Source organism: Vanellus vanellus, assembly GCF_965231255.1.
Source record: "Vanellus vanellus genome assembly, chromosome: 2".
Taxonomy (NCBI): Eukaryota; Metazoa; Chordata; class Aves; order Charadriiformes; family Charadriidae; genus Vanellus; species Vanellus vanellus.
The window spans coordinates 3,368,778-3,382,418 of NC_138906.1; the positions used below are offsets into that span (position 1 = coordinate 3,368,778).

A 13,641-nucleotide genomic window follows, 5' to 3' on the forward strand; every position below is an offset into this window, starting at 1 on the left:
TGACAGTACAGGAAACCTGGCATTATTTTTGTGAAAATAGAACCATACCTTTGAAAATTCCCAAATTTAAACTGGTGTGAAAGTAAAGTGAAAATCTGCTTAATTAATATCCACAAGGGCACTGACAACCATTTAAATGATTTATTTTTAGAACATTTCACCCATATTAGAAAGCCCCAGTATTAAGCTTGGCAAAGCACATGCTTGGATTAAGCAGGTGTGGAAATGCTTTGTTAAACAGTAGAAAACCCTTTCTAGACGATACTTTCAAGGAGCCATGGCTCCAAACTTGTATGCACCTATGCATGAATATGGGTGCAGTTGTTCACACAGGGGAGTAACATATCACCTTTCTGTGAGGACAGGCTGGGAGAGTTGGAGTTGTTCAGCCTGGAGAAGAGAAGTCTCTCGGGAGACCTCAGAGCCCCTTCCAGTACCTAAAGTGGCTCCAGGAGAGCTGGGGAGGCACTCTTGATCAGGGAGTGGAGCAATAGGATGAGGGGTAACGGTTTTAAACTGGAAGTGGGGAGATTTAGATGAGATATTAGGAAGAAATTATTTACTGTGAGGGTGGTGAGCCCCTGGCGCAGGCTGCCCAGAGAAGTTGTGGCTGCCCCATCCCTGGAGGTGTTCAAGGCCAGTTTGGATGGGGCTTGGAGCAACCTGGGCTGGTGGGAGGTGTCCCTGCCTATGGCAGGGGTTTGGAACTCAATGATCTTTAAGATCCCTTCCACCTCTAATCATTCTATGATTCTATGATGTTGTACCCATATTAAGCCATAGGAGAGTTTTTCCCCCAGGTTGCTTCTAATCCAGCAGGGCTATATTTCCATCCTCTTCCCTCTACAGCACAGGAAATGTAACTGCTCATGAAAGCATCATGGGGTAATGAGTTTATGAAACACTCCTGCAGCATTTAGGTCAGAGTTGGGGTTTTTAAGTTCTCAAGGTCCAAACTGCTTGAATCAGTTGCAGTGCAGAGAAGTTACCTGGTAAGGCTCAAACGTACCAGGTACACTGCTGAGCTGTATGATGGTTCTCAATTTTTGTTGTTCTCCTTCCAAAGACTTGGTGCATGGTTTCTTCTAATGTTGGTGTTATCCCTCTGTGTAGCTCTGAAGGTGTTTTCGACTAATCTAATCCATGGGATTCTTTAGCTGCCAAAATTTCCGATAAAACCTACCTGCTCTTGTACAGGTGTGCTTGGCTTTCGAATAAAGAAATATGGGTTTGACCCTCTGGTTGCAAAGTAAACTACCTGTATGAGCTGAGCATCTTTGGGAAGAAGCAGCAGAATGATGGATTAAGGCTTGAGAGGATGAAGAAAAGGGAAGGAAGATATTAAAGGTAGAGTTGTTTCCTTCTGGGGCCTGTAGGGAGCTTTAGGAGAGAGATGATGTTGTTCTAAGGAGGGATGACAGTGAAAAGGTCATTTTCTGGAGAGGGGAATGAAGATGTGAATTTTCTGTCCCAATTCTTGTGAATCAAAAACAAAGGTGCAAGCCAGCTTGACAGCATCTCTTTTTCCTTGTGTTTTTTTTTTTTTTTTGTTTGTTTTTTTTTATCAGGTCCTTGGCAATCGGTCACCAGTATTCCTCTCTGGGAACGCAGCCCATCCTCTGCGGGAGCATCCCAGGACTGGTACCCAAGCAGCTACGTTTCTGTCGGAACTATGTGGAGATCATGCCCAGCGTAGCAGAAGGGGTAAAGATTGGGATCCAGGAATGCCAACACCAATTTCGAGGGAGGAGGTGGAACTGCACGACCGTCAATGACAGCTTAGCCATCTTTGGGCCCGTGCTAGATAAAGGTGAGTTCAGTGCTACGGGTTTGGCAACAGCAACATCCGTGGTGGAGTAGCGGCCGAGATCCTGAGAAATCTATTGTGAATTCATTTGCTTGTGATAAATGCCATGTAAAATGGGCTGCTGGAGACAGGAATTAAGCTTGATAAAGGAGACATGTGACACAGGCAGGGAAAATTTTGTTTGCCCAGGACCTCATCCAAGCAGTTCCAACCTGACCCAGAAGTTCTTTCGTAAAGACAAGATAATTAAGCCTTGTCATAGGGATAGCAAGTAAATCTGTGCCTCCCCAATGTAAGGAGGATGGTTACCCACCACCTCCATTGTACAGACAACAGCCAGTCACAGGTAACCGCTACTTCTACCTCAAACCTCTACTGGGATTGTGTAGGTGACCCAGAAAACTGGGAAGTGCTCCATTTGGCAGTGGGCAGAGAGCAGGAGGTTCGACTAGAGATCTCCCATGGTCCCTTTCAACACGAATTATCCTATGTCCCTTGGAAGGAAAACAAAGGATTATTGTGTTTTCAGTGGTCAAACTGAACGTCTGGCTCCTTTTCTGACCCCACAGCATTTCATGCCGCATTTTCAGTTCTCTCGATGACTGCAAAGGGGAAATGAAGGGCTGTTGGGGATGGTTCCTAGGGGCTGGACTTATCAGATAACATCATTTTTGGTACCATAATGGGATACAATGAAGATCAAAGGCCTGAGGAAATCGCCATTAATTAATGGTTCTGCTTTCATTGGTTATGAACGTGGCAAATTAAGACAGGGTGTCAATTTAGGCAACTAATTTTGACACAGCACCCATTGATATAAGTGAGAGCTCTTAGAGATGTTTTGCCCTACGTTGTTTAATGCAGTGGGATTTAAGCACTTGGCTGACTCTTGAGTATCTGGTCTCTTTCCCTATGAGTTGGCAGGGACCTCTTTTAGCCCATAAGAAATGTTTTATCCTTCTTTGCCCTCATAGCATGCTTTTTAAAGTCCAGCCTGCTCCTGCAGGTCTCAGTAAGTCTGGGTCAAGCTCTGCCTTTCCCTTTAGCACAAAGGGGTTCGTCCAAGAGGCGGACTCGCTTTGCATTTGATTCCTGCCCAGATGGTGAGTCCAGGTGCCCTGTGCAGAGCTGTGCAGGAATACGGCTGCTTTCTCTGAGGAGAGCACCAGCAGAAGAGGCTTGGAAATAATATTTCCTTCCTTCCTTCCTTCCTTCCTTCCTTCCTTCCTTCCTTCCTTCCTTCCTTCCTTCCTTCCTTCCTTCCTTCCTTCCTTCCTTCCTTCCTTTCTCTTTCTCTTTCTCTTTCTCTTTCTCTTTCTCTTTCTCTTTCTCTTTCTCTTTCTCTTCCTCTTCCTCTTCCTCTTCCTCTTCCTCTTTCTCTTCCTCTTCCTCTTCCTCTTCCTCTTCCTCTTCCTCTTCCTCTTCCTCTTCCTCTTCCTCTTCCTCTTCCTCTTTCTCTTTCTCTCTTTCCCTTTACCTTTCCCTTTCTCCCTTTCTCCCTTTCTCCCTTTCTCCCTTTCTTTGGTTTTGCAAAAGAGTAACGGTTACCAGTTCCTGACAATCCAAGAGCTGGAATTACTTTGTTTTGAATTGCGGAGTAGCACCCTTTGACCCTGTATGAGAGAAAAGGGGACACCTGGGATAGTTTCAGGGAATCTCCTGAGTTGGTGTATGTAGCTGAACTGTACCCACCTCAGGGCACGTCCTTGCCATCTGGACATCGGGGTGTTGTTTGGTTTTCCCCTGCTGCATTACTCAGAAGAGACGTGGGCATTTCCTCTTGAAGGAATTTTGAAAAATAGTGTAGCCAAGAGGGAGCAAAGCCTTGATTTGTCTCGTGGCATGGCCTCCACCAGCCAGAACAGGCATTTTACATGCACTCAGCAGGAGAACGGGTGGTTTCAGCTGGTGGGGTTATCCCATTAGAGCTGGGGAGCTGAAGCACCATATTAATGTTGGGGTCACTATTTGGGTTTAGTGGTGAGAGATCATCCCAAAATAATTAAGCCCATATCTAAGTGTCATACCACAATGTTTTGCATGCAATTAAAACACCTGTTCTGGGTACATCACCCTTAGGTTGAACTAGGCCAGCACAGCCAAACTGAATATTTCTCCCACACACACAAGCCCAGCATGACTTGCCTAAGGTCATTGACTGGGCACAGGCAGTAAGCGAGACAAATAACCCAATGTCTTTGCCTCGTCACAAGGCTGGATGTCCTCAAGGACACATGGAGCACCACGTGCTCCCAGATGGTCTCGGATTAGACGCTCCACATCTCCTGTAACAATTTTACCCTGTGCATGAGGAAAGCGATCCTCATCTCCTTGCTGACCGAAGGAACCCCCATCCCACAAGCTGCCAAACGCTCTTATCTCACAATGGTGTCGACACGAAGGGTCTGTCCCTACTTGAGACTGCAGGCTTTCGGTAGTCGGGCTCAGGGAGGGAAAGAAGGCTGGGACGATTTCATAACTGAAGAATGTTGTTCCTTGAGGGAGAATCAAACCACCCTTCAGTTTTGCTTCACCTACAGCAGGAGGGGGGGAGAAAAAAAAACAGCTCAGTCGCATTCTTGTGCGGCAGATCCCCCAGGGTAAGAACATATTTGAGCTCCTACCCAGAAAGAGTGAAGAAGAAAAGGAGAGAAAGAAAGAAAGCGAGCAAAACTCCAAAACTCTACTTTGCAGCTTGGATTTTAAGTCACCCAAGATCTAACTCCAGCTGCTCGTTTGAGTCAATAGGGACCCCATCCTCCCTCAGCACAAACCAGCAGAGTCACTAAAGCAACTCGCTTTTGCCTTACATGACTATCTGCAAGTCTTTCATTAAAAAGGACCGATTTTAATGCCTTCAGGAAATACTTTCTAGGCCCAAATCTCACTGAGGCTGCCTCACTGTCTGGGCTGCCCTCGCTGCTTTGGTCTCTCATTGCTAATTCAGGGCTAGGCTTGAGCTGTGATTCAGCGGTGCCAAACTGTCACCAGACTCTGGTCCTGTTAAAAGCCATACGCTGATATCTCGTCTGAAACGAGTCTCTTTTTCCCCTTCCTGCTATGGAAGGAAATCCCACCTGTTTTAGCTACAACTATATTCATGTATATTACTTTTTTAACATTTCCATAGCCAGGCAAAATGAATCGCATATTAAACAGCACTGGCATTCATGAGCCCAGCTACAAGGAACGGTGATGTTCAGGGGGTCCAGACCTGCTGCTATTCGGAGGCAATACTTGACAAGCTTGGCCATAAATCACTCTAGCTCTTCATATGTCACTCAGGACACGTGAAGAGCAGAAGTCCCCCATCCCATCCAGCTATTCAGTTGCTCAGTTTTGCCTGTCCTTGGCTGTGGAATAAATCCTCCCTGTTCAAAGAGAACAGAGTCACCTTCCTCGCTGTGCTGTGCTACCTGCATGGGGAATGATTCAGGCATTAGCAGGCGGTGAAGTTGCTACAAGACTGTTGGAAGAGGGTTTTTCTCCTCCTTTGTGGTCTTGGGAGCATGTGAGCAGCTGTGCCACCTCATGGAGAAATACTCAGCTAGGTGCCACTGTTGGGTCTTTCTTGCAAAGCACTAGGAAATAGGTGGCGTGGGTGCCCTAAACTATTGGGAATGAAAAAAACAGGATGCTTATATAGGAAAAGAAGTGATCCTGGGCTCTTTTCCTTTACCTGAACCTGCCTATCCATCTATCAGTCATATATAAGGGGCTACAGTTCGTATGATTTCTAATCTCCCAGAAGCTCAAATCTCAACTACTGGACGTCGAGAAGAACCCCCTCACTTGAACTTTTCTAACAGAGTAATTTCTAGAGGAAAATAATTGTTCTCCTTTGTTTCTTCACCTGTATTGTGTAAAGCAGTGGAGCAGAACGCAGCTGTAGCCACACGACCTTAAGTGACCACCTTACCCACAGCTCGTGCCCAGCTGCTTACCTGAGAGCTTTGGCAGTTTGTAAGGCAGTTGCTGTATCTTTCAGTTTCCCAAGGACAATAGGAGATTTTTGAGTTGCCTGTAAAACTGTACAGGATAAAACTTTGGAGGATGTAGTAGAGGGACATGCCATCCCTGGCAACAGAAAGTGAACTGTGCAACCTAAAAAGCATTTGCCATCTCCGACGTAAGTGACGTTTACTGGGAATTGTGTTTTTTCACCCCATTTTTAACTTTTATGGACTGAAGACACTGTTCGTGTTTAAGTTGTGGTGCATTTTCTAGTCTCTCAATGCCGTGTGAACTCTCTTTGAAACTCCTCTGGGCAGAAATATGAACTGATCTCAAGAGAAGTAATACAATAAAAACTTATCATGACCCTGTCTCTTTAAAGGACCTCAGCACATAATTAAGTCAAAATAAAAGTTTCCTCCCTCTCCTTCCCCCATTCAATAAAAGTAAATTACCTCAAACTATTTAAGCCCCCAGTTCGTTTAAATTTAAAAAGGGAGCCCTTGTCTATCTATTTCTTTCACTCACTCCCACCTCCTTCTGCTAAAGACTGGCTGGGGCTTTAAACCTGCCAGCTGGACTGAGAAATGGTTAATAGTTATTGTGGAGGAGCAGCTTTTAATGAACTATTGAAGAATGATACATTGATGGAGTAATGGGAGTTTAAGTCGCTCTGTAATGAAACAGGTTCTCAGCGCGGACCCATTGTGGTGTAAATACGGCACGTCTCTCCCACTGTTTGGTCAGGACTAAATAGCAGAGGCCAGAGGGGGGTCAGCTTATGGGGTCTTCGCTTTAGTTAATCAATCTGATTGGATTAGGGTCACTGTGATCCCTAATAATGTCAAAGGTTACGCCAAACTGGATTAAATGCTTTGTTGGGGAGGGCTCAGATTCTTTCAGCTTTCGCCGACGGGGCTTGTTTATTAGAGTTTAACACTCGTGCAACCTTGGGAAGCCACACCGTCCCTTTTTGTACGTCGGGGCGTTTGCCGGCGTGCGAGGGGGTTTGAACGAGCCAGGGCGGGTGCGCGCATCCCGTTGCTTTGTCAAGTGTCTGCGCCCGTCGGATGTGCCCTCTGAGGACATATATCAAATTCCCCGCTGGACAAATGAGAGCCTAATGGGTGATGTGGAGGCTCGGAGGCATAAATTCATTCCGGAAATAATTGTTGGCCATTGCCCCTGCTAGAAGGCAAATGATGAGAGCCACAAAAGCAGTGGAGTGACCCACTGTTTGTACCTCCCTCGGTTAACCCCGTTCCTGTCCAGCAAAGAGATGTTATTGATAGAGCTCCTGTCTGTGCAGTCACCAGCACGGAATGAAATATGGAGTATTTGAGGCCACTTGATTGCTTCATTATTAAACTGGGTAGATGTCTTGCCTTCCAGCACTTCCTACTCAAATCAAGGTGGGATGGAATGAGATGGGATCCCCTTGTCATCTTAACCAGGCAGACCATGAAAAATTACAATTACCTTCGCTCATTATGTTCTTGAAGATGACACTGTCCTATAGACACGGTAGTGTCCTTCAGAAAATGATACCAAATAATCTCTTGAAGGCCATCTGGCAATGGAAAGGAGTAGCAACAACAGTGTGTTATTGGAAGAGATATAAGATCTCTGGATCTCAAATGCCTCTTTCCTTCCTGCAGTAGAGCGCACAGTGCATGTTTATAGCCTGCTAGGACTGTCAGATTATCCTTGCATGATGCAGAGTGGAGAACTTCAGCTCAAGACTTCTGGAATGAAACCAAAATCTAGATTTGACTATGACCTCTCTTCCCAAAGGACATCTTGTCTTGACATACCACCAAGAGACAGGCACACTATCTACCTCCCCTTTTACAAGTCTCCTCACTTCTAATGTGACATTGCTCTGGTGTTGACAACCAGCCACTCTATTTTCCTTTGCTAGATTCAGAATAACTCTTCTAAAACAGAACATTTTCTTTGCTACTTACACTTTATAAAAAGTTAAAAATGAGGTCTGCAGAAGAACAGTGGGTCAGCAAAAGTTTTGGTTCATTATGTCAGACAGCAAGACAGGTCAAGGGAGTTCCATCTGATGCTGGGGTCCTCTGAGGCATGATTCATCTGATGTATTGTAGACAGTTAGGATTAAATTATTCACACCCTGAAGTTTCTACATCTCTCCCTCAAACACCGAGGGAGTCCAGGGAGACCGGCTCTTGATGAGAAGACTCCTGCTCCCAGGGACTGCATGAAGGGCAAAGCAGGCATTTGTCTAGCTCATGAGAGATGTGGGATTAGAGTCACATCCAGTTTCATATGGGATGCTGGGCACTGTTACCTTTGCAGCTAGGCTTATTTTGGACTCTACATCTTTGGGGATAAGGCCCATGTCTCATCTCTCTCAAGAAAGCCAAAATATTGCTGTGTTCATGGATTGACTCCTTTGTCCCTGTTACTACCGTGGATGAGAAAGCTTATCTTGTGTCTAGCAAAATCCATGTGTTTTTTTCCCTGGGTTTAGCAAGAATGGAACAAGGCTTTTAAATTCAGTTATAATACCTGGGAGACACAAGTCTCCTCTGTATTTTTTTCTTGCTGTGTCGTAACAATATCGCTGCACAGGCTCTCTGATAGGGCTGATCTCATCTACCAAAGTTAGATGTCAAAGTCTGAGCTAGTCACCCCAGGCTCCCTTCGTAGTCAGTGGAGAGCAATCGGCATCTCCAGAGCGCAATTCATCTGACCTATCTTAGACACCTATCTCAGGATAACATGAATCATACCAAGATGTTTATTTCTCTCCATTGACTATAGAGGAAGCCTAGGGCTACAGGCTCAGACTTCCATGTGTATTTCTTAGAGGCCTAGTTTGGGGGCAGATAGTTCCCACCCTCCGTCTTTCTCCTGTTAGAAAGCAGTCCTGACATTCAGCCTCTGTTGCAGAGGCCATTTTACTCATGCAAGAGCATGGCACTGAAAAGGATCTTCTGGACCACTGAATACAGTCAGTCCCTTGCTATTTCAGGCATAATCCCATCTCATAATGTCTTGCATGATTTAAAATTAATATGTTTAGCAGACCTCATAATATTTTCCTGGTGGCGTTCTGGCATCTCAGTTGTCTCCGTGCCAAATGCTTCCCCCCCTTTCCCTGCTCTAGATCAGACTTCTCCACTTCTGCAATAAAGTAAGGCATGAGCAGAAAGCCACAAGATACTGATCCATCCAGGAGGTTAGTTACATGTAGGAGGTACTCTCTGCTCTCTCATGAAACTCTTCCCAAGAGGATCTGATTTCCAACCACACCCCGTCTACCTCTCCGCTAATGGCAATTTGGGCAGCTGCCCTGGTATCAACAACGGAGATCTACAAACTCTACCCTGTAACTATGGGGAAGGAAACTGGAAGGATCAGGATTGAAAATGTGACTATGCAAGCTCCACTCAGCCGTCAAGATGCATAAATACTGCGGGCCAGAGATTTGCCAATGCTGCCGAGAAAAAGACTGGCAGATCCTGGCTCAAGACAGAAGCATCAGTTGTGTTTAGTGTCAGTGTAAATCGAGCCTGAAGATCAAGCTGAGGATTACTGCAGGGGATGAGACAGTTGTAAGTGCCAGCATATCTCTGCATTGCCTGAGTCCACGTTCCAGCCCGCAGGTAGTCCATACTCATGGTTACAGCATTTCTGAACTGGCTGTTGCCTAGTTAGCTCAGTACAGGCAGCAGCATCAAGGAGGAAATGCAGTTTGGGGAGGTCTAGATGAGCTGTAGCCACATCTCTGGTTTGTAGTCCACATCAGCACCAGGAGATTAGCAGCTTCTGCTGAGCCTTGGAAAGAGCTGCAAGTTGCAACGGCAGCAAAGAGAGATGCTGAGGAAGCTTGCCAATGTGTTAGTCCTCCAGCCTTTGGGAGCAGGATACCAATGAGGTGGCAGAGGAGCTCCTTCTCTTACTGCCAGAGCTGCTGGATGGCCTGGTCACCATTAGAAGAGGCCACTTCAGCCTTTTGTGACTTCAGGGGTGTTCAAGGGCAAGCACTGGACAGCCTTCTGGTACGGTAGCATCCAGAAGACTATGGTTAACATCAAATCTGGCTGCATTTGCCTCTCCATCCCCAATGCAATCAGGTGAATCAACTGGAGGCGGCGCATGGTCTGGGTTTGGTGGGCTCAAGGGTTGCCTGGGCTCAGCGAAAGGCCCTGACCTCATCACCTCTCCACCTGCAAAGTGATCCTGGGATAAAGATCTGGCTCTTGTGCATCTGTACGGTTCTCTGGGCAGCCCATGTAAACAGTTGTAAACGGTCAACACCCAGACGCAGGCTGCAAAGCCGGGAGAGCTGTGATGGCGAAAAGGAAATGGCAGCACTGCCAGGAGCTGATCCTCTTTGCTTTCACTGCTCCTTCTACCTCCCACTGCACCAACCCTCATCTGTCAGCCCTGACATGGAGATTTTTCTGGCGACTAAAACATTAGACGGGGGATCAGGGAGGGGAGAAGGAACAAGACAGCCCGTGGCTACAAAACCGGTGGTGGCGTCTCTCCCGGCGGCGGGAGGCAGTGGAAACTTCTGCCTCGGGCGGCGTGTACAATGCGATGGGCTGGCAGGGAACGGGCTGTGCGGAGTTATAGATTTATTTCCTTCCCCCTCCCCTCCCCTTCCTCCCTTTTCCCTGCTGGGTACATTGCATTCCCCAACTGGGATCAGGCTGGTTGCAACAAGGAGCTCCCTCTGCCGCATCCCAGAGTGCCAAGTCCAAGCGTGGGAGCTAGTCCTAGACAAAAGGGAACAGTAGAGGGAGCTGATTAGCATCCCTTTGTCCCGGGAGAATCCCGGCCCCAAATGGGCCCTCGGCGCTGGATGGGAGCCAGGGAGGGAAACGGGGACGGCAGAGGCTTGGTCGCCTTCATCCAGGCGCTGGGGGGAAGGGGGACGCGGTGGTTTTCACTCCTAAGCGCCGCTACGGGATGGGTGCTGAACCGGGGTGCACCGTCCTCAGGTCCGCATGGGTGGGTTTCCCTGGTTGGGGAGCTAGACATGTGTCTGCCCGTGCTCCTATCTACCAAACAGCCAAAACAAGCAAAGTCTTCTGACAAAGAGGGATCCAAGTCCGTGAATGTGGCTTTTCTTCCCTGTGAGATGCGTTATGAGCTGGCAGTGCTGAATAGAGGCAGGGATTTTAAGGCCAGAAGGGGCTGTGGGATCATCTGATTGGATTCCTGTATAACAAACAGATAAGTTCTTCCTATTCCTCCCTGAGCAGACATGACAGAGCAGCAAGAGGAAAAACAGGGCATATAAAGATGCCCTGCATGCTTCTTTCTGTGCTATGGGCTTGCACGACAGGGGAAGGGGGCTGTCTCCTGCAGGGCAGACAGGGCAGACAAGCCAGAGAGCTGAGGCACTTTACGGCAGGAGATAGGATAGCATGTTCCCTGCTAAGGTCTGCTGCAGAAGGAAGCATGCACCTTGATGGATCAACTTCTCTCGTTCCTTGCTCCCTCAGCCCCATCTTTCAGGGAGCACCTCCTTCAAAGGAAGGACTCGTCATCCAAGAAGATCCATAGGATTAACAAAGAGGAAGAGGTCAGCCACCAGGAGAGGGAATGGTTCCAAAGGATTGTTATGACTGTGTTTGGATTTCTGTTGTGCATGTGAACGATGTGCTCATAGGAATGATTAGGGAACAGTTGACTTAAGATTGAGCAGCGAGGACAAATCAGGAAAGCAGGCTTTTGGAGGGCTCCAAAGTCTTGGGAGATGCAAAGACACAGGATCAGAGAGCTTCATGGGAGTCAACACCCAGATGAAGTAGGTAAGGAATTCCTCCGCTCCAGGGTAGGCAGGGGTGCTGCACAGAATTGGCATTTTTTGGAAAAACAGCATGAGATGGGTGAAGCCAAGGTTGCTGAGGACTGTGTGAAGTAGACCCCAAGACATTCAGCAGGGAAGTGTATGGTGTAGCATGTCCCACTCGCCTTCAACATGCTCTCATAAGTCACTGAAATGCTTCTGGAGAGTGTTGCCTACAGCAGATCACTGTAAGATGTGCCCATAAAAGCAGGCTATAGATATATCACAATATGGACATGCTTTAGGGAAGGACTTGAAGGAAACTGTCATGGCTTTGTTTTGGTTTAGGCAGGCTTTTTTAGAAAGTAGAAGGTGGCATAGTGAACCTCAGGGAAGCTCTGGAGCTTTGGATGTAGGTGACCTGATGGCAAAACACAGCAGAAAGCCAGAGAGCCCACCAGATTCTGGGAAACACAGAACTGTCCTCAAGGCTTGAGGTGGAACTCAAGAGTGGGTACAGGTCATGGGTGGAGGAATGGACAGTGTCTTTCTCTTTTTATTTCATCTTTACTCATCTCACCCTTCCTAGAGAAGAAAAACAGTTTACAAAGTGTACTTGTTATTTGGCCAGCATCTTCAGACCCAGCTTGGACCAGTGATGGGGAGCGAGGCAGAAAAGAGAGGTTCTGGTTCTGGCTGTGCTTTTGGCTGTGATGGAGACAATGGAGCAGGTCCTCTTTCCCCTGCATCTCAGCTTCCTGCAGAGCGCACCACAGAAACGAGTGGATACTTCAAATAGAATGATACCAAAGTAGGTCATATGTAGGACCTTGAAGCTCTTGCAGCATAGTTTAGGTAGTTTTATTGGCCTGCTTATGACTGTTGCTCTCAAGTTTGATCGACAGGGCAGTAATGCTTCATGGAACGCTTCCTGGTAGGCTGCAGTTTGTTGACTAAGCATCTGGCACAATTTCCTCTCCATTATTCCAGGTGCTAAATCACATTAAATGATAGCTAATAATTATGGTTTATCCTTTCCTAATAATGCTACTTTCCCAGGGAAGCTGTTGCCACAGGGAGGTTGTGGGAGTGTGAATGGGTGGGGAGGGCACAAGGAGATATTTCTGTTCACCCGAAGCCATAAAAAAGTTGGAGACCCCTTAGGCTAGGCACACAGGATCCAGCCTAGGAGATACTATACCTTGTCAAAAATGAATATATTTATTTTTGGGGGGCCAGTTTTCCGTCAGAAAAGGCAGCTGCATCAAAAGGGAGAGGTTTTGCAGGACCCTCTCAGTTTCAAAGCAAAAAAGCACAGCTTTGTCTTTCTTTTTTTGTTTTGCACATTTTGGATAGTTTCATTTCAATTCTTGAAAAGAAGCCACTTTGCTTCTTTTTATTTTGAGCTTGATCTTATGTCAAAATAGAAAGTCATTAAACTATCAAAGCAGCACACTGCTGTACCTTTAATATTTGATAGAATATTGCAGTGTTTTGATATTTTTGAAGCTGAGTGATTTTATCTCGGCAAACAAACAAAAAAGTTCTGACGTTTTTCCACCTGATTTTCAAGTCTTAAAATTAAAACAAACCAGCAATTCTCATAATATGGTAATTTGATTTCTTGGCCCTCCTTACTCGCCTTAGGCATGACATGCTCTCCAAACTCCTTCATTTTGACAGGCTGCCTAAATCCAGATTAACTGAGAGCAAAACATTAGCAGTGCTCTCCTAAGGACCCCTCTAAATTCATAAAGCAGCCTTACAGCTCTATAAAATGAGAGCTGCAACAGATAAGCCCCAAATCTATGACTCATTCTCCCCCGTTATAAACGCTAAGTCCTATCATGAAGATGCTCCAACAGGAAATTGCACAGATTCTTCTTGGAGAAGAAACAAAAGGCGGAAAAGTGTTTTAGTGCTGTTTGGTTTGGTGGAGAAAGATGTTTCCTTTCATACAACATTTTCAGTCTGCTTTCCTCACTGCATTTTGGCTATAGATTCTTTGACAGATGGATTTGATGACATAGATGTATCTTGAGAGATGTATGGAGCTCTGTGGAGCATGCCCAGTCTATGTTAGATGTTCAGTCTGTGTCCAGCA

General features: G+C 46.5%; 1 protein-coding gene across 1 annotated transcript in view; it reads left to right on the plus strand.

Moving 5' to 3' along the window:
- Positions 1-13,641, plus strand: part of WNT3A (Wnt family member 3A) — a gene marked incomplete at both ends in the record, with an annotated part of 89,022 nt that overhangs the window by 50,479 nt on the left and 24,902 nt on the right. The window contains one exon of the mRNA XM_082479709.1: positions 1,569-1,810. Coding sequence (XP_082335835.1) covers positions 1,569-1,810 — 242 coding nt within the window. The remainder of the gene's footprint in view (positions 1-1,568; positions 1,811-13,641) is intronic.